The following is a 26,935-nucleotide window of genomic DNA, read 5'->3' as shown; positions in this document are numbered from 1 at the left end:
AGTTAGTTTTTTTCAATCCTATCAATACGGGTATCAAATGAAAGGGCTTGTCAAGTAGAATTCAGTGGACTACACAAAATCAAAATCCAAGATGGCCGCCGCTACAAGATGGCGGACAAGTTAGTTTTTTTCGATCCCATCAATATGGGTATCAAATGAAAGGGCTTGTCAAGTAGAATTCAGGGCACTATACAAAATCAAAATCAAAGATGGCCACTGCTACAAAATGGCGGATAATGTAGTTTTCAATCCCATCAATATGGGTATCAAAATAAAGGGCTTGGTAAGTATAATACAGTATACTATACACAATTACAATATGAATCTCCCACCTAAGTCAAGATCTGGTATCCTCGAGGTCGAGGTCGAGGACTGTGTGGCTATAGGGTGCCTAAAAATGAGACGTCGCTAGGGGTACACCACCCAAGGTAAAAGGTAAAAACGCGCCGAGAACTGTATGGCACTAGGTGGATAAAAATGATATGTCGTTAGCGTTTTCCCCTCAAGATTCAGGCACATCTTGTTGTACATAGCCTTGCTCCTTTATTGGACCTCTGGGGGGTCGATTGTAACATTCTCCATTAACCTTGCAATAATGAGGCACTCAACGAATTGAATAGTAGGAGAAATAAAAACTAAAAACTTAAAAATAAAAGGGTAAAAAAAAAATTTTAATTTAAACGGTTTTATATTGCAGATAAATGTACTAAAAAATAAAAAATAATTTCATGGAAATTATGATTACTAAAATAAAATCGTGGGGCACGTCCAATATCTACAATCGAAAGACATGGCATGAGACTTCACCCACCTAGTGGTAAGTAGAAAGTGTCCCCACGATTTTATTTTAGTAATCATAATTTCCATGAAATTATTTTTTATTTTTTAGTACATTTATCTGCAATATAAAACCGTTTAAATTAAAATTTTTTTTTTACCCTTTTATTTCTTTTGAGGTACCGAACCCTAAAAGAGGTTAATCAATCAAGTTTAATTTCTAATGTACTTTTAATTAGACTTTGGTTTGAATTGACTAAAAGGGAGGAAATTTACAATAATCTTTATTTTACTATAATATCTATATAGATAGGTACATATTTTACACTTATATACAGATTTTACACTTATATACATATTTTCATAGTTTTTTAAGTAATTTTAAATTAAATCTGGGTCAATCAATTAAATTCATGTGAGTTATTAACTTCCAGATTGTATGAGATGTTTTCAGAGTTTTAAACCTTAGAAACATTTATGTTTAAACACAGACGATTACCCATCCTGGTAAACTAGCTACGAGTATTATTATAGAAAACGGTATTTTTATTAAATGACAAGTATAAAGAGGAGTGTTACATCACTACCAGTAGATTCTCAATTTTTATTTCGCAAGTGAAGATGAAAATAAAGGAACTGTTGCAGAGGCAAATTCTAAGGACTACTAAATATCACAAATACAGCTCGGGCGATTCATATTTACAATACTACCTTAAAATACAGCGTGAGTATATAGCCATCTGCTATTATAGACACAGCCCAGTTTTGATAAGATTTTATTACTTTATTATTTACAATTACTATGAAACCTAATTTCTCTATGTTTTTAAATTTTAATTGTATAGTTTTTCTTTTGTGATACTCGTTTTTCCTGCATAAATAGTATTTATATAACAAGTCACGATGACACAAGGACGTGGTCTTGTTTATATTTTCTTAAGATATTCGATGTCCAAAATCCACGCTCTTTTGGAAGGCTTGCACAGGAACACAAGTACTGGATTTATTGGATTTATATTCTAGGATTGAAATGATTAGCGGTCAACGCATAGGAGCTATGAAAAGTATAGTACCATTACGAAAAGCTCGTGAAGGTTTCTCCACTTGAGTAATTCCACCCCTAAAGCATATAGCTCCACTTTGCCGGCCAATAAAGGCAAGCCAGAGTCGGAGGATAGATTATAATTCCCCTCTTAGGGACCCAAGTCCTTAGGGTCGTCACTCCCCCAACAGCTCGAGCAACGAGCTGCCCTGCTGGCCTATATTTTTGTAATTATTTACTCCATTATTTTTATGACTTTTTCATATGTGTCTTAGGTTTATGTTTTAACCTATTAATGTGTGCTTTAAATTTTATCTATGAATTAATGTGACAATGACCATTGTACTAATGAATAATTATAAATTATTAGATATCTGTTATATTTTTGGATTCGTATATTTCTTTTTTTTTATCTATTTGTTTGGCTCATGATAAAATTTACTTACCACATATTATTATGACTTATTATTTGTATTTTTTTTGTTTTTATTTTTTGTATTTGTATTTTTTTTTATTTTCTTGTAGTTTTCTATAATATTTATTTATTATATTTCTAAATTATCCTATTTTGACATACGTGATCATATTATTAATTTATTATGATTTACTTATTATCTATAATATTATTATATTTGGTAGGTGATCACCATCGCCCACGATCCCGTGTAACACCCGAGGAGTTACAAGTGCGTTGCCGGCCTAGTTATTACTAACCCTTCTTTGTTTTTGTAATTTTTATATATTTTGTTTATTTTTTGTAACTTTTATTACAAATTCTACTCTATACCTGCTGGCGCATACACATGTCTATTTAATTATGGCTTATATTAATTTATTATTTGTACTTTTTGTTCTTTACTTTTTGTATTTCTTTTTTTTTTGTTTTTATTATATGTACTTAGTTGGCTTATGATAATTTTTACTTATACTTACTTTTTTATTTTCTTTTTCTCTTTACTTTTATATGATTTTTAATTTTTATATTCCTAAATGATCTAATTTTGACCATGTTTTGTTGAAGGCCAGTCATGGCGCAGAGGAATGGGGATCGAACCCTCAACCAGACACGTTTACAGTCACACTTTGTTGTATGAAAAGCCATATAATTATTACTATTTTTATTTACTAACTGTTTTTATTTCATTTTCTTTTAATTTTTTATATATTTTTTTATTTTTTGCATCTTTTATTATAAAATCTATTAAATATTGGCACATACACATATCCATCTTATTATGACACTGAAAGTGGAAAACGGAGTGTCTTAACATTAGGTTCCCTCTGCCTAAGCTAATTTGATTTACTATTTATAAATTATTTTCTAACATACATTTTGCTTAGTTTTTGTGATTTTATTTTCTTTTTATATCTACTTTGATGGTTTATGATGATTCTTACTTACAATTTTTTATATTATTATCTTTTTATTTTATATTTTGTCATGTAAGTTATATTATTAAATTTAGTGCATTCAATGTGGAGGAAAAGAGGTTGAATATTATTAAGTCGTTGCTTTAGCATCGTCGCGATATCATAGCCCACACGATTAGGAGATAATAAAATTTAATCTTTATGTTACTTATCCTGTTACTTAATAATAATACATTATATTATTTAAAATCGATTATCATTTATGAAAAAATATTAAATGTTTAATTTGACGTATTAAAATATGAAATGTTTTGCCTTTATTTATTTTTATTAACATTTATACATATATATTTACACACTACTTTGAATGGTCACCATTTGGACGATTGTACAGCACATTTGACTTTTACTTTGTGTCCTTATCACTATCTTATCTTTAATCTACGTTTTTATTTTCAATTTTATATTAGTTACGGAATAAGAATCAAATCAGCCAGGCCTTCGTTATGTTAGAAAATCTGAACGTTGGCAGTTATTAGACCAATAAGGCACATGAAATAGTGCCTAATTTTCGTTAAATTATAAAGCTCAATTTTTTATATTTTCTTAGGAATAATATTAGAAATGAGGTTATCCATAGCCAGACACTTAGTATGGATCCATTCATGCTAAGTCCATCTAAGGTACGAACTTTCGAATATATCATGAGCAAACACAGATTTTCTTCACATTACTTAATTAAAATGTGTGTTGAGGCCAGTCGTGGTGCAGGGCCAAAGTCTGTGACTATAAACGTGAAGTTTTTGAGTTCGATTCCCACTCGAGGACATGAAACTTTCAATCAATTTCTTCGTTCTGGTGCCGAGGCAGGTGGTTCAGTTTCTCTACTCATCACGCAATGTTTTACAGAAATCAGCAAAAAGTGGAGAGCAGAGTGTCTTAACACTTGGCTCCCTCTGCTTACCGTGCTACATGCGGGATATAGGTTAAAACTATTAAATCACTTTCAGTTTTTATAACATAACGAAGGGCAGGCTGCTTTCGCCTCCCCTACTTACTTAGCATTAACTATAAGGCCCGTTTTGGTAGTTCACGCCCAAACTATCGAAATGTTCTATACTAGTTATATATACTAGTTATCTATCGAAATGTTGTGAAGGTAGGCCCACTTATACATTTTGCCCACAAATTAATAATTACTGGTAAAGGAAAATCGATCGAGATATTTTTAGAGCCAAAATGACTACTTATTCATAATAGAATATTGGGTAAAAGTAATAAAAAAAAAACTCGGAAAATAACAAAGGAATTATTATGAAAAATATGTCAATATTGACAATTAAGTAATTGAAAGAATTGTGAACACGGGTGACGATAGATCAATGAAAGAAAATTGACCTTCGTATTATTATTGTCTTTTCAAAATACCAACAATATCGAAGCTTAAGTAAAATTTTCTAATCAGAACTTTAATCAAATGCAAATACTTATGTAAGCTTGAATCGATTTATAGTGAGTTACGTCGTGAAGACAACTGTTAAAACGGACCTTTTATTTTGTGATAACTTTAATTGAAAATTATTACATACATATACTTTTTTTATTTTCGTTCTACCTTAAATCACAGTTCTAATATTTGTTGTCACAATTAATGTAATACTAATATTAAATTATTATTTTTATTTTCTATGACATTGTTTTTTAAATCTATCATTTTAAATCTGAACGATTCTACACTACATTTATTACTCGACTACTACAGCGAATAATTATAATTTTTATATAATATTTTTTTATTTTTTATGCCATATTTACTTATTATATGCCAATTTTATTACGAAACTATTAAAATAATATATATTTTTTCTTTTGATTTATTTTTTACTTTTTTTGTATTTTTTTCTTCTTTTAAGTTTATTGATTTTTTTGTATTTTATTTTTTAATTTTTTTTTAATTTTATGACTATACTATTAAAATGAAATATTTTATTATATTTTTTTGTATTATTTACTATATGTACGTTATATTTTAGAAACGCTACTATTCTATATTATATTATACATTTTTATTATTCCAAGTATTGAACTTACACTTGATTAATTACACACAACAAATAAAATATAAAATAATTTCACAAATATATTTAATAAATATTCATATAGTTCGAGCGGGCGAAGCCGCGTGTCCGCTAGTCATAATATAAAAGTTTATCGTCCTGTAGACATTCTTATATAATACCATTACTAAATACTACTTTACATGTCTTATATTATTTAGAATTCAAGCCTTCAAAAAAAAACATCTAATATTACAGAGCTTTTAGATGTTTAGATAGAATACCCTGATTATAACCGTAACTATGTAATATACCGGTATTTATATATTATATTTAAGCATCCGTTACTTTTAGACATGACTACATGTCAACAGCCTTTATGATTAACAGGCTTTATATACTAAGGACGGTCTATGAAGGGTTATTCTAACATGAGTACTGGATTTCAGCTAGATAGTGATTTTCGTTTCTTTTATGTATAATGAAAATGGTTTATTTCATTATTTAATTTATTTAAGATAGTGTATTGAAATTTTAAAAATATTTATTTTACATACTACTCGCTTTTCCGATGTCTGATAAATTTACATGATATATATATTTACTAAAGGTAATGAAGTAGCTAAGGTTGTTTGTCTTGTGTATCTATTAATTCGTGTACGGTGTTATTAGTCACAAATGTGTATTTTTTTATGAACAGAATGGGGTAAAATTAATAAACTTTAAACTGAAAAAAAAATAATGAAAAAGTCATGACGGTGCAGTATTACAAAGTTTTTTTTTCTGAAAAAGGAGCAGCAAATGAGCGTACGGCGTTACGAACAACACCAGAGGAGCTATAGGTGCACTATCAGCTTTTCAGTTCGATCTCACAGGAATTAATTATTTAATAGAAATATAAAAATAATGAGTAAAGCTGAAAATAAAAAATGGTTAAAAATATATACTACGAGTATATGTTGTAAAAGAAAATGTATTTGCTCCAGTAGTTGACAATCGACGAGATGAAGCCTCCTTCGCCTATGGCTCGTCAACGTAGCTAGGGATGAGAGGGAGCTTATTGTTATTCTATTCTATTTTTCATTCGTATTTTTATGAATCAAATTCGCATTTTTATCTTTTAACTTTTAAATATTATTAAAATTGAATCTTCTAAATTTACATATTTTCGTACTATCAAATTAATAATTCTGAGATATTTTATTTGTTTTATGACAAAGTTACATATTAAATCAATCATTTAATAACATTTAATATGATTGCCACAATAATAATAAATATTTTATAATTTTAGGTATTTGCTTATAAGCAAATAAATATTATAGGTATATTTGTTGATAGGTAAATTTCATTAATTATATATATTTACACTGACTATATATTTGTTATTCTAAAGTAAACCTATCAAATTTTTTTATTATTTTTTTATTTTTGTCGATATTTTTTTTTTCTCTCATGATGAGTTTATGAGACTTTTTTAAAAAGGCTAATTTCAAATTAAGAATATTTTTTTTAATTTTATAATTATTTTACATATTTTAATTTTAAAATATTTTTTGTATTTTGTCAATTTTATATATTTTTTTGCAAATTTTTCGTTTTATGATTTTTGATGGATATGTTTTTATATTTCGTTTATTATCTATTATTGTGGCTATTGTAATTAATTGTTTCCCAATTTAATATATTTTTATATTATGTCTATTATTATCTATTTTTGTAACTATTACTATTATATTATTTTAATATGATTTTTTTTTATTTTGTCAATTTTATATTTTTTTTGCAAATTTTTCGTTTTATGGTTTTAAGCTTACCATTCATTATACATAATATATATTTAACTAATCTATTTTTTACGTATTTTAATTTTATTGCAACATATTCTACTCTACTTTTAAAGTTTTTTTGTATTTTTCAATGTTGTATTTTCAATTATGTGTATTATTATTTTAGTCTATCTCATTACATTACTTAACTATATTGTATTTTTTGTGATTTTTATATTTTTATTTTTTTTAATTTTTTTTATTTATTTTTAATATATGAATAAGACTAACAAAGACTTAAAAGAGACTAATTAAAATATAAAAATTATTAGAAGTGGACTGTCATATTTAGTACTCCATTTTTATCCCCCTTTTGTAGCTTTCGCAATTTTTTTATTATGATTAAATATTTACATTTATTTACTTTCTCTATAACTATGTACTTACAATGGTAATTTGGCGCCTATTTAAGTATCTATTTTTTACTTATTATAACTTGCTTATAATTTAATCCAGCGTTGAGTTTTATCACTCCATAAGCAGTATCTCGTATTTGGACGAAAAGCGGACTACGGAGTGTTTTGACACTAGGTTTAGCCTAGTTACCTACTAGGCGAGGAACTACTTTAATCTTTATTTTCATATGCTTCTTTTAAGTAATAATACATATTTATCTTTCACTTTCTACGGTCTTATTTAATTTCAATATATAGTTACCTACTCTATTTATATGAACATATTTCTACTTGTATATTTTGTTTTTAACCTACTTTAATCCTCGATACATTTTCTTAATATTATTTTCCTGTTATTTTATTTTTTTATAAAGCGTTGTATTCTACTCTACATATATAATTATTATCTAATTGCTATTCTTATACTTGACTATCCTACTTTTTTTTTTCGTTATTATTTTATAATTTTTATAAGTATTTTTTTTCTTTTATGCATTTTTTGTACATCATTTTACTTTTACGTTATTTCTATGTCTTGAGTCACTAAATACTTTTTCTAATTTAATTATTACTTCTATCTAAAAAATTCCTCGGATATGTATTTTGATATTATGTACTAGTTACCTTATTTATTCTCGTATGTATAAAAATCAAGCAAGCCAATTTTATCTTAATCTACTTAATTAAAAAACAAACTCTACAAAATGTTTGTCTATATCTATTTATTTATTTTTTATTTCCGTTTTATTTTTTGTATTTTTTTTACTATTAACATAGTTTTACCATTACTATATTTTACAGACAGTATATTAATATAATTAATATTCTTAATATATGCATAATTTAATTATTTTCATAAAATGGAATAATAATTTTTACAATCGGCAACCTATTTTTACAAAATACCTAGACATATTTTTATGTAACACACATTGATTTTCGTTTTTTCTTCTTTTTATTTTTTATATTTTTCTACTCTACAGCTATTTTTTTTTTCATTTTGTTTTTTATTGATTTTTTTATTAAATTTTACTTTTTATTACAAAATATTTTATTACTAACAAATTATCTGTAAGTAAAACATGATATGGTTACTATTCAAATAATTTTTATCTAATTTTGAATATTAGGTAATCGAATTGACACTATGTCTTATATTATACTAGCGACCCTCTTGCGGCTTCGCCCGCTTTAACTACTGGATTATTCATATAATTTATGTTTGCAAAGCACTTAAGATAATGTGAAAATTAATTAAACCCCAATGCAACCCGCATTTTCGTAGTTTCAATAAGGATTCTCCAATTGTTTTACACAGCAAGGATTTTTTAGTAGGTACCGTAATTTTAAATCTGTGCTACTAATCTTTTCAAGTACTTATTAAAATATATTTAAATGACTATTTTTAGATAGTTAAATGACTATTTTTAAACGGAAGAAATTATAAACAAAAGCCTACCTACTAATAACTACTACAAAAAATATATCGCGCTGAAATAATACATTCAACTCTAATTATCCAATACGTGCAAACGCATCTAAATCTTCGTTGCTATAAAGGCAGGCGGGTTTTTTTTTTGCTTGTGGTTAATGCTGAAGAGGGTATTCTGTCCCTGACGAAAAGCAAGCACTACGTGGCTGCCTGTGAGGAAAATTAAATAGAATGCATCCGGCCGGGAATCAAACACGGGCCGCCCGCGTGGCAGGCGAGCATTCTACCACTGAACCACCGATGCGTGTAAGGCAGGCGGGCGCGGCGGACGCATGGCGAGTGGCGAGCCGTTTCGCAGCAAGGATTTTTTGATATTGTAACAACTTCTAAAGTACTTATTAAAATGAAAAACAGTAAAGACAGTTTTGATCTACATTAAATGGCCAACGTAACTAATATACTTATTTATATGCTGAGAGTAAGGGATAAGTGAAACTTGACTCGATACAGCTGATGTGTGAACGGCGTGATGTGTCAATAATTAAATGCGTTTTTCTCTTAAACTATTCGCAATTTCGAAATTGTAAAACGCAAATTTTATCTTCGTTTAACGTAGAAAATTAATAAAGTATTTTAAAGGATAAGGATTAATACCATTATGGAAAAATATCCCTCACAATAAAAAATATATTGAAATTATTATTTTTAGACAGAAATATGATCACTACACGTTATCCTTAAAAGATAAAAATATGCTCTCGCGGACTTTTTTGTAGATCTCATTGAGAGGAACAATACTCCAGTACATTTTTTTCATGTAGTACTTACCATTAAAGCAGCGCATGCGCGAAAGTGTCTCAGCGGGTAGGACTTTATTCATATTTATCGTATTTATGTTAATTTACATAAGAATGTACAAATAATAAACTATATATAAACCTTCTACGAAAAATACTCGACCTAATGGTGAAAACCGCAATAAAATCCGTTGGGTGGTTTAGAAGAAGAAGAGTTAGAAACAACAGACAGACACGAAAAGCGACTTTGTTTTATAAGATATAGGATAACTTGGAAAATCGTAAATCCCGAACACACACGTGTGGTTATCCGGTCATTGGTTAATATATGATAATATTTTATTATGTATAATTGAAAGTACTTCCCAATATTTGTATATTGGGAAGTACTTTCAATAAAGCCTCAAAATAGCCTTACGTAACCGTTCTACTTGTATAAATTCGATATTTCATTGTTACAATCCTTATATTTACATTTAGCAATGTTGTAACCTCACCGCTATGTGCTAAATATACACGTATTCGTAGAATATGCAATTTGATGAGATATAGACGTATTTCCCGCAAAATAAACAATTTAAGAGGGCGATTAGGTCGCCGTCCTAATTTCATTTTCTTTAAATTTCGTTTTTTATGAAAGAAAAATTTCTTAAATGAACATAAATAAATAAAATAATAAATTTTTAGTCACGTAATAAATAAAATTTTATACAAAATATTGATTAACGAAAATAAAATAAAAATGAAAATAAGTTTCGAGTCCTTCCTGTTCATTGGGCCGAGTTGAATATCAGTACTGGCGCAAAGCTTCGTCCAAACAATGAGCGTTGCTATAACAACGTAGATCATTACAACGGGAATTTCCCGTATGAAGGCAGGAACAGTCAAATCTAATGTTTTAATTCTGGTAGCGGCGTATAAAAAGAATTTTTTTACTGACCTCGACATCCCCGGAAAAGATTACCTGAAAAATAACATATTGTGAAATCCGTTCGTGAACAATTATTTTGAAAAAATGAAAAAAGTACATTCATATATTTCAAATAAAACTAATAAAATAAATATTTTTTAAATAAATTATTTGTTACCTTATAGTAATTTATAAGAATCGCAACAAATACGCTCCTCAATAGTAGTTCCACGTCCATTCTCATAGTTATAAATAAATGCCTTTAACATAAGACCTGTAAAAAAAATAATGTAAAGCATTTGCTAAAAAATCTAAAGCACTCAATTATTTAAAAAAAAATGTTTACTTACGATTTTCGGTTAAAAATCCAGAATCACATTACTTTCACAATTTGGCTAATTTTACAAAAAAAAGATATTTTATCACTCTTTCTACCCATTAAAATTAACCTTTTAAAATCTAGAGCCTCTTTATACAGCTATTTACAATTTAGAAGACTTTAACTGTACATTGCCACAGCCTTTCAGCGACGAGTTAGAGACTACTAGAGGAGCGAGATGTTGACTGTATGAGGTCCTGGCTGTGACTGCAACTGGATCTGAGGTGACTGAGGTCCCTGGAACAGGTTGGAGGGCGGGACCTCCCAGTGCAACAGATTCCACGCCCCCAGGGAGGTGGGGGATTCCCGCGCTCGGGAGAATCCCCCTGTTCCTAGAATCTAGAATTACAGATTACATGGTGGGGATTGAATTTTCGCTTTAATATTTTGCTTTTGCTATAATTTGATTTATAAACGTATATGTTTTTGTTCACCTATGTGTTTGTTCCAATGTTTTCTTTTTAACTAGCGTTTCAGCTTGATTTCACTCGATCTTTTTCTTTTTTTTTATTAATTTTTTTAAGTTTACCATTATTTTACATAATTTTCAAAGCTTCAAATAATAAATAAAATTTGTTAAATATTTATTTAATTCATTTCTCAGGTGTGGTAGGTAGCAGGAGCGCGGCATTGAGATTCTCCACTCAACACAAAAATTGAATTAATATCGCATAAATAAATACTTTGTTATTTTTTTAAATACATGATTTTAATGTGGATGCGAATATTACATTAAACATCGAAATGTAATTAAATCCCTAATAATTAAATAATTATAAATAATTTCGCTTGGAAGAAATATTTTAAAAAGTAGTTTATCATATTCTATTTGTATATCTTAAGCTCTTTCTAGTGAACTGGCTTAAGACGTTCACGAGTAGATTAGTAACCTTTTTTTAATATTATTAGAGGATAATGCTTAAAACATGTAAACTATTTCTCTTTATTGCTATCTATAAAATTAAAACATTATTTTCTTACTTTTTTCACAGTTTACTCGATACATTTTTTAATTTATTGATAATATAAATGTAAAATTTGTTACATAAACCACCAAATAAGCAAGAGGTACTAAAGAATTTTTTCTCGATATTCTGGACGCTAGGCTTAACCTTACACTATTTATTTATTTTATTTTATTTTATTAGTAAAAGGTTCACCAGCAGTTGTTACAATAATACTTATAATCTAACACATACAATACAAAAAAAAAGAACTTAATTGTACAACTATATAAAGGTAAACACAGCATGCAATCACATAATTGTTTTACTTAAATCTAATGTTTATTAAAATAAATGCTAATCAACTTGTATGCACTTTAAGTGCTAGCCACTAGTTGATGAAACTTATTTGAGATGTTTCAAGATATTATTGTGAAATTTATTTATCGAATCATAAATATACCACAACAATATCACATCATAATTAGTTCTTTATTTATTTAATATTATAAAACTCAGGAGTCACTGATTAAAATTTATTATTTTGTTAATATGTTCATTTGTCCATGAAGGCTTCATTATATCGACGTAGCCCACTGTACATTGTTATGTCGGGCACTTAAAATGTTACATATACTCATACTTCCTAGTTATTTCTGTTTGAATGCACAAGCCGTCGGTAAAAACTAGCATATTATATTTTATAAATATTTTTAAGATTCAACGACAAAAAGGGACTTGAACTAGCGTTACAAGAAACGTGGGTCAAGAACAGCAGTAAAATTAATTAGAATTTAAAACATCTTTATATGAATCCTGGCAAAAAGTTATATAAACTGAATTCGCCGCAGACGAAGTTTCTGGCTTAACAAAAGTTAAAGAAGTTAGCAGTTTTCGTTTAGTTTTTATATACAATACTATATCCTTCCTCCGGAATCCGTTTAAATTGTTCAGTAATTTATTTTTAACATAATTTACTAGAAAGACAATGCCTACGTAATTTAAGTATTTATTTTATTGTCCATCTACGCATACCATCCGCATTATCTGCAGAGAGAATTACTATTATTTTAGCTTTACGCTGTCTCCCGCACATAGCAGAGTAGGCAGAGGCAACTTGCGAACCTAATGTTAAGACACTCCGTTCACATTAAGACATTTTCCTGTCATTTCACCGCTTAAGGCATTGGGCACAAAGTGGCGGCGTTCAACACCGCATTTTGCCTCGCAACCAGAGCGAGGAAATGAAAGTAGTAAATATTTTATTTCATCGAGTGTAAATCGAACATATAACACAAAACCTGTCGCGGATACAGTCGCCCGTTTGTGCCCCTAGGCCACGACTGATGATGATGATGATTAATTATCTAAAAAAATAACCATATTGACAAGAAAAATCATCGTATTAAATAAACAAAGTAAACAGAAATCAAAACGATTAAGTATCAAACATCTAACACCCCTGTAGCCACGATACTCCCCTTCCGTACTGCCGACGCGCTATTAATAAACTGCCGTCGCAGTCTATTTGCTACTATCAGTTATTTTAGAACTTGTCTGTGTATTTTAGGTTTACTTACTACCCTTATTTTTTCAATTTTGCTATATAATTATTGATTTATAATTATAGATATTATTGATTCATTCGTTTTTTAACGTAAGATTTATTTATTTAGTTTTATATTTAGAATATTTTTTTATTTAGTATACATAGACAAGATATTAGATTTGTAAAGAATATTTATATTATTATATATTTTAAGTCATCTAAAATAATAATATTCCAATGAAATTACAGTTGTTTTTAATTACGGTTTCGTAGTGTGCTACGAAATAGTATGCTACGAAATCGTCTACAGAGTCGTAGACTACAGAAAAAAAGAGTATTTATTATACTTTTCTTGTATTTAACTTGATAATAAGTCGATAACTTTCCGCTTTATTATTTTTGAAGCTACTGAAGCGCAATTTTAATGATTCAGTTGTTCGACTCCAAGCTGTGGAACATATAATGCGGAATTTGCGGAAAACATTTTTTTTCAGCTTCACGCTGTATCCCGCATACAGTAGGGCAGGCAGGGGGAAATTAGTATTAGATACGCCGTTCCCCATTTTCTTCTGAATTTTGTAAAGTGGCAGATCTCAACGTCGCGCTTTGCTTCGACACTAGAGCGAAGAAATGAAAATATTTCACTTCCTCGAGTGATGGGACCCACACCCTGTCGCATTTACAGTTTTTTTTGTGTCCCTTCCCTACAGCTGGCCTCATTTAATGATAAAATTAAACTTAAATCTGTATCCACATTAAAGGGTTACATGTCAGAAATAAAAACTAATAGGTGCCGATTGTTTTACAGATTGACCACAGCTAAGCCTAAATTAAAACGAATTATCTATTTAAAACCTAATATAAGAAATCCAACATCAATAAAAAATATAACCATGTAGACACCCTTATCACACCCCTACCGTTTCCTTTCACGGTGCAACATGGTCAGCCGGGACATCATTATTAGGTTTTATAACGAAACTTAATTGTCTAGACTCCAATTAATTTATACATGAAGTTATTACGCACCAGTTTGCAATTAGTGCTTGTGAGCTTTAATGAAGGGGTACATACTTTATATTCATAAAATATATGATAATAAAAATATTATAATATATATTACCAATAAGTTTGATTATGATTATGATTGTTAGCTTTTCGCTATATCCTCCATGTAACAGGGTAGGCGGAGGAAATCTAGCGTTATGATACTCCGCTCCCTATTTTACGCAGAATTCCGGAGGCATTGCGTGTTGAGAGGCACCAGAGGGAATAAATGAAGATATTAAATATTTTATTTCAGTGGGAATCGAACCTGCAACCTGTCGCGTTTAGATTGTGCCCCTGCGCGACGACTGGGTTCTACATACTGTCCACGACTGTCCATAAATGTATATTGCACATGCTACGAACTCATCTACGAAGTCGTAGAGTTCACAATAGGAAAAATAGAGTACATCAAACTTTACTCTCTAAAGGTTATACGTTTCTTGTATTGACCTTGAAATGATTTTCCGCCCTTCTGTTGTTGAAGCGCTTTCGATTCCCTTCTCTTCGATTCCCAATTGAAGGATATTGAATTATATTGTATCATGGGAGAGATATTCTTAACAGTTGTTCTTAGTCTTACGCTAAATAAAAGGGTACACGTAGAGTAAACGGTTTCAATAGTTTATAATAATAGATTTTCGATCTTATGTTAAGACCCAAAATTTTGCTATCGTAAAAATATTATTTTTTAGCATCACGCTCAATAAGATTCCCGCACAAAGCAGGGTGGGCAGAGGAACCCTACTCTAGTATTAAGGTACTACGTTCCCATTCCCCACTTACCACCGAAGTCTCGAAGCATTGCGTTTTGATTGGTGGAACTCAACGCCGCCTTGCTTCATCAAAAGGACGAGGAATGAGAATCGAACCCACAAACTTCGCGTTTACAGTCACACCATTGTGCCCTTGCACCATAAAAGCTATTTAATAAACCTTATTAGTAGTACTTCATATATGATGAAAATATGCGCCATGTTTTTACCCGGTCGATCCTATTAATGTATAATAATTAAGCGAGTTGGCCCTACCGGCGAATGATTTAATTTTAAAAGCACGCTGGTTAAGTGCTTAAACCAATAAAATACTCCATCAGCAAAATGCATAGAGAGTTGGTAAAAAAACTGAGGTGCCACCGTCAAACCCAATTGGTCCAATTTCCGTCGCAAATTCTCTTGTCAAATGTTTTTAGAAAACCTAGGTTGGAACTTGAGCACAATAATTATATTGCCATATAGATACACAAATATGAGAAATATTTTTATTAATGTATGGTACATATAAAAAAATTAAATAAGTGTATCGTCCATTAGCACCAGATAGTATTAGACGTCAGCGACGCTAAAGTGAATACATTATTTAATATTTTTTTAGATTATTTTTACATATTAAAAATATTATAAAAATAGCTTTCACACAGAATGTTCCTGTTTCTGTGTTTATTCCGTGGTATTACAACTGGAAGACTCATTATAACATTTGATTTGCGTCTCGAACTAATTAATAAGTGAGGCCGTCGCGTCGTGGCGCAGCGGCACAGGGATGTAACTGTAACGCGATGGTTGTGGGTTCGTCAATATATTTGCTTTTATAAAAAAATCAATTAAAATACCTATATACGACACTACAAAAATGTAAGTATTACACAGATTCACAAAAGAATTCGGTAAAAACAATAAATAAAAAACACAAAGAAAAATTATAGAGTGAAAAAAAAAAAATGTTTTAAGAAGGCTCTGTTTTTAAAATATGTAACTAATATAAAAAAAACATACAAACCTACACAAAAACCTATAATCTAGTTACGACTAAATTGACTTTTGCGAACAAAATTTATGAAATTACACAAAATGACCACAAATTTCATTACTGCCTTATTATTATTGGAATTTAACAAACTATGTTTCGCGGTAGCCTTTTTGATTGGACGCTATTTACGTTACATTGTTCGTACTGACCGACGACCGACGACCGACGTGACGTGGCAACGTGCCCGGGACGCCAGGGGCGGTATTAATTAAATATGCATTATAATACTCCTGTGTAATTTCATATTTGAATTATCTTTCACTTAGTTAAGCTTCAGGTTCTTTTGTCCTGGAAATGACATGTTTCAGTCACAGAGGATCTGCTCGGTATTAATTAATAAAAGTAAATATATTTACGTAAGGTACATACACGCTATGTATGACCCCTACTACTGCATCTAAAACAAGGTTTAGTTTAATATTTAATAAATTATCGTGTGCATCTCGTATCTTTTGATTGTGCTAATTTAGAAGCTTCATTTTTCTATGTTATTATGGGCCTTAGATTTGAATATTTTACGTCGATTTCGGCCTGATACCTCCACGTAATCTCGAGACAAATTATCTTGAAAGACGGGCAACACAGTCATTGTGTAAGAGTTCCGTTTTTTCCTTTAGAGGTACGGAACCCTAAAAAGTGAAAATAAATATAATGAAGAGAAAAGGGAACATAACGTTTGCTTTATTTAACCCATAAACTTAGGTCGTCCGGATCTAAAGTCGCTGACATATCTAAAGTTCCTCAACCTCGCTCTGAATTTTCCTTTTTTCTTCAAGCGTCCCATATGTTGTAGTGTTCTTATTGCTGGTAAGAATCTATACACTGCGTTCATTTCGTCCCCCATGCAGAAGAGAAATGATGCTTCGACGTATGCTGAAAAGGAATTAAGAAAGATATTATTTTAATGGGAAATATACATATTTTACTTATGTTAATTACATATACAAAACAATAAAAATCGGTTTTTTGTCTTGTGTTTTTTCAATTGTTTGTATTCTACGGTTGACTCAGAAGCTTCCTCTCAGAGTTTCTTTCAATAATCTCAGGTTACCATAACTTTCTTTGTTTATTCTATAGGCTGCTACCGCAAGGTCAAATATAAAAATCGATCCTATTTGACCTAATTTATGCTAAAAATCATAAATAAAAAAATTATCACAATAACATTAAGAATTATAATAATCTATAATAGCATTTAAAATGGAACAATGTAAGCTTTAATGTAAACAACGGAAGGGATCAAAAACGTGACATGTAATTTGACAAAACCGTAATTATTGGGTAGAAATACAACGGCGGCACGACCTAGGCTATATTGTTACCTTGATTTTAATTATTCCAGCACATCACTAGTGAATATCGAGACATTGCGTGTCATGTTCAGTTACGGTGTCAACAATGTAGCACAACACTAGCATAATTTACATATTGTTTTATTTCTAGTACATATTACAATATATAAAATATATTATGTAAGAGGAAAAATTTTACATTTTTTAATATAAATTGTTATAAACAAATACATTTAAAAAAAACGCTCTTATGATTATGGGATAGGTAAGTGCCCAAGACAGCGGGGGCCCTAGGGCCCCTGAGAGCGGAACCTACTCACAATACGCGCCATCTCAAGAAAAACTGTCGTCCGTACATATTTATTGTTTTAGGTGATGGCAGTATTTTAACCGGATATCTTTAAAAACGTGCATTCTCCTATTCTGTAAATTGATCTCTTATTTTACCATTCAAACTCCCTCATATGTTCTCCATACAACATGACATTAGGGAAATGATTTTGTGCTCAACTGGCACGTCAAAAACGTTATAATTAAAAAACTGACTAATAATTTCCATAGCCATACCTAATAATAAACGCAACGGATTTTGATTTCACCGGGCGCTACAGATGACAAGTGCCTTGGGCGGTAATATCGTTATTGATTGAAAGTCTGTCACGGGCAACCCTTTGATGTCGGGCTGGCACAAACAGTTACAGTCAGGTAAATAAATGTTGCAGGTTCCTATCAGGCACCTATCAGGTATACGAGAGCCAGACAGTGCACGTAACACGTTTTAAATTAATTTGCGTATGAACATTATTTTTCTTTGATGCCTTTGTGCCGTAATATGATATGTCAATCCAGTGTGTTCAGATAGTCGTAATTTCCGGTTGGGGAAGCGGCAGGTTTCGCAACGTGCAAGTCTGAGTTAGACTAAAAGTATAACATAAAAGTCATATTCTTCAATACTTTAATAAGATACATTTATTATTTTTTGGCTCAGTTCGCTGTATCCTGCATGTGACAGGGGGAAAGGGAGTCTAGTGTTGAGACCACTCCGTTCCGAATTTTCCGCCGAATTCTGGAGGCATTACGTTTTAAATGGCCACCGGAGTGAAGAAATGAAGACATTAAATAAGACATGAATTCTTCGAGTGCGAATCACCTGTAGTCTGCCACTTGAATTTCAGCACTGTGTAACATGTGCAAACACATATATTGTATTTAAAAGTTGTCGGAACAATTACTTAACAATTGTTTCATGTCTTATTGATTGAATGACTTAAACAGTTCTTGTTTACTTAAAATATATAATATAAAGTGGGAACGACGAACGAACGATTAAGTGGGAACTTAAAATAATAAATACTGTTTTTTAAATTATTAGGTATTACCACTCGAAATCGGATTCGGATCGGATGCGGAAAGTGGGAGACGGAGTGTGTTAACACTGGCTTCCTCTGTCTTCCATAAGTGTGAAAAACATAAAGCTATTTTATTGCTTTTTTATTATTTAATTAGGCTGTAATTTTCTTACAAGAACTTTGTGACGTATAGCTCTTGTTCTCCCAGAACATTTTACACTGTGCGACGTCCATGAAACAGTGGTTTTGGAACATGATGGAGGGTTCCCGCGCCACGATACCGGGCACGCCGCACACTGGGGCGTACGTGTCGGGACATTTCTGTAACAATTAAAACCATTATTATAGAAAATGTTATAAATTTATGAGCTTATTATTAAAAAATAGATATATTTTTTTGATTTTTTATTATTTGGTATATTTATTTATTTATCATAAATGAAATAATTCATGAAATATTTTAACGCTAATTTTAATTTTATGATATATAAAAAAAAACATAATTATTTATAACCTAATGCCTACTCCTGGATATAGAAGGAAGATATATAAGTAAAAAAAAGGAATTAGATGTTATTACACCTAAATATTACTTACTGTTGGGCACCTGTGATAACACGAGGAAAGTGTAGGAATACTATATGTATCATTACTTATGACATCAGGTTTGACGATCCAAGGAACAAACACTTTTACAGGTCCAGCAATCTTAATTCTTCGACGTCTTGTATTAAAAGGAGTAACTTCTTTCACTGGTAAATCAAATACATGAGACGCAGCGAAAAATGTGTCAATTGTGTCGTTAATGTTATCAACATCTCCAATAATACCAGCATTCACTACTACTAGATTAGTGGCGTTACTCATAGTCTTAGTGATTTTATCGTTTTCCACTGTTTCTTCTCCATTTTGCTTATGAATATCATTTTCACAATAATAATTATCGATTTTGGTAAACTCTACATCGTTCTCACAATTATATTTATCGATATCGCATTCACTTTCGAAATTTCTTATCCGAAATCCTGGTCCATCTTTTCTAATGCCACAAGTAGAGCTTAATATTTTATCAATACATTCAATATTACAGTCTGTTTCATTGTTTTTGTAAAATAGTACGTTATTCAGTTTTCGCTTATTATCACTGGGATTATCTAACCTCTTATTAAAATCAGCTTCAAATGTCTGTTCACAGTACTGTTTGTTAATTAAGCCGTAAGCTGGAACATGCGATGGTCCATTATTATAATTACAATGTAATACTACTGAAATACTATTCGATATTAATTTTTAATCCTCATATTCATTTGGTGATGCAATGGAAAGCTTTATTGATTTTTTGTATTAATACCCTTTCATAAACAATGTGGAGCAATATATTTTGATTTAAATTATGAATTAAAAATATTATTGAATGTACTTGAGATATTCAACTTATATAAAAGATGCGTTAAATGTGTATATTTAAATCCTATTTAGTTCTCCTCATTAAAATCGAATAAACATTTTACTCTGACATTTTATCATTAATTTTTAAATTTCTTCGAATTTTGTTTATATTAAACAAACTTCGTAAAGAAATGTCTAGGTTATATCTAGACAACTACAAAAATAATATTAAGATTATTCTTCTTTTTTTCGCTGACGTTTGTTCTGGTTGACACACGTGTTCGTGAAAATATCTTTTTTTACTATTGAAAATGTTTATCTTACATAGTGGAAACAATATATAATAGTGTAAATAGATCCATACTAATAAGGTGATTGGTAATAGTAAGTAGTTGTGTTGTCTTATAGTTTAGATTAGTTTTAGTATATAGTTAGGTTATTTTATTTTAAGATGGATCCTGATCCTCCACCTGACCCCCCTGATCCTGGGGGGGGTTATGTAAATCCCACAGTACAAGTAGTGAATAGGAAAAGACAAGGAGAGGAAACATCCTCAAATCAAGATATAGTTAAAAAAACTATTATAGACCCATCCACCGCTACCCCTTCCATCCAAAATGTATGGATCCACCCTGCCATGTCCGAAACTCCAAAATCCTATATTAGTACTGATAAAGGTCCGTTTATCGTGTATGTGTCAAGGGAATCTCCTGATCCATCTGCAGGGACCTCTATAAGAGCCATTAAATTTGGTCAATTTCTCCATACTAATAAAATCACTGATATAGTTAATGATGGAGTTAAAAATGTTGGTCGCAATAAAATCAGTGTCCAATTTACATCTGCTGATGCAGCAAATAGATTTTTGAATAATCCTGTTCTAATATGTAAATATGTTTGTGTAATCCCGACATTTAATATTACAAGGATGGGAATTGTAAAAGGAATTCCCGTTGAATGGTCTTTGGAAGAGTTTGTTGGCTCACTGATATTCCCTAGTGCGTGCGGAGAAGTTATAAAAGCAAGACGAATGAACCGCAAGAATGTAAGTGAGGGTGTAGTTACATGGGTTCCAACTCAAACTGTTGTAATTACTATACGTGGCCAACAATTGCCTGAAAGAGTATTCTCCTATAAATCTGTCCTTAATATTGAACTTTATAAATATCCTACAATCCAGTGCCTTAATTGCTGTCGTTTTGGTCATGTTAAGTCACAGTGTAGATCAAAGCCAAGGTGCTATAGGTGTTCCCAGTCTCATACTGGTGATGCATGTGACATCCGGCAGGAAAATTCAACCTGCATCCATTGCACAGCTAAACATTTTGCAACTGATAAAGGGTGCCCTGAGTATGTAAGACAACAGAACATTAAGTCGGTTATGTCGCAAGAGTGTATTTCCTATATGGAAGCATCCTCTCGGTTTCCATCTGTCCAACGTTCCTATGCAGATGTTGCTAAGGAAATGTTTTCACCTCCTATTTTCACGAACCTCCAATCCCAACAAAGCAGACCTGCTGCTTCTTCCTCTAAATCCTACTCTAAAACAGTTTTCCAAGCTCCCCGTCCCCACGCTCCTATGGCAAAGGGATACAACAGACAAGCTCACCAGTCCATTATTAGCAGTTGTTCCTCATCCCTTCCTAATGGTTGTGCACTTAATCAAGGTTCAGACAGTTCAGCAGAATCTACAAAGGATCTGTTGATTGCTTTGACTGACACTCTTGTGAGCATAATCTCAACTGCTGATGAACTTCCTTTACCGTCCAACGTTGCCCAAAACCTACTCAAAATCTTCAATATCCTTCACAATGGCTCCACTATCCTTCCTACAGTGGAATAGTAAGAGTATTCGTGCTAAAAAGCATCAATTACTTTATATTATTTCTCTGCATAATCCTGTCATTATTGCCCTCTCAGAGACGTGGCTGGTGCCTGACTCCCGATTCAGGGTGCCAGGTTTCGCCTGTTTAAGGGAGGACAGAAATGACGGGTATGGAGGTAGTGCTATCCTCATCCAGCACTCTTCTCCATATTCCCGTATTCCTCTCCCTTCTCATAGTCAACAGTTGAATGCTGTTGCTGTGAGAGTCCTTGGTATTTCCTTCCTTTCTGTTTACATCCCCCATCCTTCCCCTTCCATATTTTTACAGCTTAAGTCTATTATCTCTTCGCTTCCTAGCCCTGTGGTGGTCCTGGGTGATTTTAACACCCATCACACTTTGTGGGGGTGTTACTACTGTGATGGATTTTCGCCTTCGTTGCTGGACATGATTGATGATGTGGATCTCTGCATTCTCAATGATGGATCACCGACTCGTAGGGTTAATCCAAATCAGAACCCTAGGTCTGCTATTGATCTTTCCTTATCTTCTCCTTCTCTTGCTTCCCAACTATCATGGTCTGTATTTCCATCTACCCATGGTAGTGACCATTTCCCGATTTTGCTGTCCTTAAATAATAGACTTCCTTCCACTCCTAGTCCTTCCCTTCCCCATAGATTTAATTTAAAAAAGGCCAACTGGAACGAGTACGCCGACTCTGTGGATTGCATGTTGTGCAATCTTTCTGAGTCTGGTAATTATGAGAGTATCTTTGTTTACTATGAAGGGTTTGTCTCTGCTATTATGTCTGCTGCTGACCTACATATCCCCAAATACCGCTCCATTCAGAATTGGATGCATTTCAATCCCTGGTGGGATCAGGAATGCTCTGATTCTGTCCTTCGGCGAACATCTGCCGAGGAGTCATACGCAGCCTGTATGACTATGGAAAATTTTATCGACTACAGACGCAAGGATGCGAAGTTTAGAAATTGCATTTGGAAAAGGAAAAAACGTGGTTGGATAAGTTTGTGTGAATCCCTTAGTCCTCGTTCCTCTCCTTCCCTTGTTTGGACAAATGTTAAGAGATTTCGCCGATCTCTTAACAATGTCAGCAGTCCCAATTCCAATAATCCTTCTGTTTGGCTCAACGATTTTGCAAACAAATTGGCTCCTCCTTTTGTCCCATCCCAAGATTTATTTATATCCACGCCGGTTGAATCTTCGGAGGAAATGGATCTTCCTTTTTCCTTTGAAGAACTTAAAAACGTCTTAACGGATTTAAAGGATACCAGTCCAGGTGAGGATGGTATTTCTTACTCCTTTATTACAAGATTAAATGATAAATCTAAACACCATTTTCTAAACATGATAAATAAAATATTTCAATCAGGCAATATACCCAACTCATGGAAGTCCCAAATTGTTATCCCTATCCTCAAACCTGGAAAATGTCCTTCAGATTTTAATTCCTATAGACCCATTGCCCTGGCATCTACTATATCTAAGATTGTTGAACGGCTTTTGAAAAATCGACTGGAATGGATAGTGGAAAGTAGGAATATCTTAGCGCCCTCTCAGTTTGGCTTTAGAAAGGGGCTAAGTACTATTGATAGTCTCAGTATTCTTACTACAGATATTCGACGAGCCTTTGCCAAAGGAGAGTATTTGGTTGGTGTCTTTTTAGATGTCGCATCTGCATATGATAATGTTCTTCTTCCGGTGCTCAGGCAGAAATTGCATCAGCTGAGTACTCCGCCGAGGATGTCCCATTACATATGTAATCTGCTGACCGGGAGATCGGTATCTGTAAGACATCCGCTTCTTACTATACCTTCCAGACTTGTCTGGAAAGGTCTTCCTCAAGGTTCAGCTCTTAGTCCGCTGTTGTATAACATATACACACATGACCTTGAATTATCTGTTAATAATTTCTGTAACATCCTTCAGTATGCTGATGACATCGTCCTCTATTACAGCTCAAATTCTGTGGAGGACATAACTTTTCGTTTAAATACTGCCTTGCACTATCTTAACCAGTGGCTCTCTGAGCATGGCCTGGCATTGTCGGTAGCTAAATGTCAAGCGGTCGTGTTTACAAAAAAGAGAGTAATTCCAAATTTTAAAATTCTGTGTGATAATATTCCCATTCATCTAACAGAAAACGTCAAATTTTTAGGCATAATACTTGATAAACGATTGAACGGAGTTGCTCATGCTGAATATCTCAGCAGGAAATGTGAAAAAGGCATTAATGCTTTGAGAGCTGTGTCTGGTGTGTGGTGGGGTGCACATCCTTATACTCAAAAACTGCTGTACAATGCTATAATTCGCAGTCATATTGACTATGGATTATTTGTGTTAGACCCCTTTAATAAATTACCTACTGAAAAATTAAACCGAATACAATATAAATGTCTTCGGATTATCCTAGGTGCGATGAAGTCTACTCCTACCAATGCATTGCAGGTGGAGTGTGTAGATCCTCCACTTCCTATCCGCCGACAATTCCTTTCTGACCGATTTGTGAGTAAAATGTTGCAGCTGTCTTCCCATCCTTTACGGTCTAAGCTATCTAAGCTAGCGGATCTCATCCCTCAAGGCAAACCTTTACCATACCTGCTTGATAGCTTCCTTAGACTTACCTCTCTCCCTAATCCTTTGACTTGTTTTCCTTCTAATCCACTATTCCTTACACCGTATAACGCCCTAGTTCATTCTCCTTGTATTATCACAAATCTTGGCCTAACCAAGGGAGATCCAACACAAAATTTCAATCCATAGTAAATGAAAATTTTTCAAATCACATCCTCATCTTTACAGATGCATCAAAGCTTTCAAAAGAAAGCTATGTTGGTGCAGCTTGCTGGATACCAAAATTCAAAATTATATTACAATTTAAATGCCCTCCCGAATCATCTGTGTTCACAGGCGAGGCTGTTGCTTTGTTAGAAGCAGTCCTGTTTACACATTCCCACAATTTTAAACAGACGGTTATTTTTACTGACTCACTAAGCTGCTTAATGGCCTTAAAGGGAAGCCCATTTTATAGTAGATTGAGATCTTCAATTGTTTTAAGGATTCGTAAAGAATTGTACTCTTGTCATCTAAAGGGTTTGGATGTTACTTTGGTGTGGATTCCAGGACATTCTGGAATCAGTGGGAATGAATCTGCAGACTCCTGCGCTAAATCAGCTATTCAGTGTGGCACATTAGACCATTTCTCCAATTCCGCTCAAGATCTGATGTCCCTTGCGGATATTCATCTGCATAAGTCCTGGAATAATTCCTGGAGTGAGTCAAAATCCCATAAAGGTAAGTATTACGCCTTTATTCAACCTGATATTCCTAGGCGACCTTGGTTTTATTCTCAAAGGTTTATTGAACGGAGGATTATTACAACAATCTGTCGCTTACGTCTTGGGCATGCTTCTACTCCTGTACATCTAGCTAAGATCAGGGTCAGGGACCACTCTCTGTGTGAATGTGGCCTGGACGACGGCTCCCCTTCCCACATCCTTTTCTCTTGTCCTAAGTTAACTCGTCCCTTATATGATGTCCTTCCTCATAAAGTCCCTCGTCCTTTAAATGTTCAGTGTTTGTTAATGTTTCTGTTTAGTCCTTTATGTAAATTTTTATGTAAATATATTAAACTTAACAAAATAAAACTTTAAATTAACACCCATGTAAAATATTATTTATTACTAATCTAATGTGTTGTGTTTATATTGTAAATTTGTGTTTGTTTTGTTTTAGGTGAAGGCTGTACTTACACAGGATCTCTTTTTTTACATGTATTCTATAATTGTGTATATTTATCTTTTTTATTACCGGTCAATTTCCTCCGTGTGTTTTCCATACAACGTGACATTGGCGAAATGAATTGTGCTCAACTGGCACGCTCGAAACGCCATATATCGAGAAATCAATCAAGATTATTCTTAATATTATATTTGTACAAGAACATTGTATTACAAATATAATTTTTACCCAACATGCAATAGATCGGCGGAAAGGAGAGAATGGATTCTTCTATTCTCTCCTTTCCGCACTAAGTTCGGAACCGGTTTCGGTTTTATCACCAAGTTGTTTATTTCCAACTCAATTAATGCGGCAGATCCGTATAAAAAAAATTACCTTTTTCGTCGTCAACATTACATCCATACTTCAACAGTTCACATTCATTTTCAAATAATTTCAATCTGAAACCCTCGCCCTCGGAGCGGAAGCCACAAACACGTTCATATATAAAATCCTGACATGCTAAATTCGCGCAAAATTTCTTTTTCTCTATGTCTAACACTTTTGAAATAACCGCCTGTAAAATTAATACGATTATGTACTGAGATTTCATTGCTTGTTTTTAGTATGATAAAATCGTAAATGAGATTTTATTGTTTCTATCGGTTTTTCAAATGAAATTAATAGTTAAATATCCTACTTACCTATTTCTGCTCAGTTATAAACATAGTAGGTATGCAAGTTTTCTTTAATACAAAATTATTTTCTTAGCTTCATACCGGCAGATGGATGCAAGGCAGATGAACCCAGGGAACCTTGTGTTAAGACACTCCGTTCCCATTAAGACACTTCCGTTCCTCATTTTCCGGTGAATTCATGGACGCATCGAGCGTTAAGTGGCGGAACTCAATGCCACGCTTTGCCTCTATACCAGAGACCTCTATAAATATTAAATTTTATTTCTTCGAAGGGAATCGGACCAACAACCTGTTGCATCTACTTT

The 26,935-nt window shown here is 32.3% G+C and overlaps 1 protein-coding gene across 1 annotated transcript; it reads right to left on the bottom strand.

The window, feature by feature from the left end:
• Positions 1-16,508: 16,508 nt before the first annotated feature.
• Positions 16,509-26,578, bottom strand: LOC146534098 (uncharacterized). Its single transcript, XM_085194644.1, has 4 exons — positions 26,329-26,578; positions 19,577-20,199; positions 19,153-19,300; positions 16,509-17,211 (listed from the first exon to the last, which is right to left on the bottom strand). Exons 1-4 carry the CDS (start codon positions 26,543-26,545, stop codon positions 17,024-17,026), a joined length of 1,176 nt encoding a protein of 391 aa, XP_085050770.1. The 5' UTR covers positions 26,546-26,578; the 3' UTR covers positions 16,509-17,023.
• Positions 26,579-26,935: the final 357 nt, after the last annotated feature.

This window comes from Heliconius melpomene, chromosome 12 (assembly GCF_056956725.1).
Source record: "Heliconius melpomene rosina isolate 202511_hmr_F chromosome 12, ASM5695672v1, whole genome shotgun sequence".
NCBI classification, from domain to species: domain Eukaryota; kingdom Metazoa; phylum Arthropoda; class Insecta; order Lepidoptera; family Nymphalidae; genus Heliconius; species Heliconius melpomene.
Note: the sequence above shows the minus strand (reverse complement) of the source record. Positions and strands in the feature narration are given on the sequence as shown.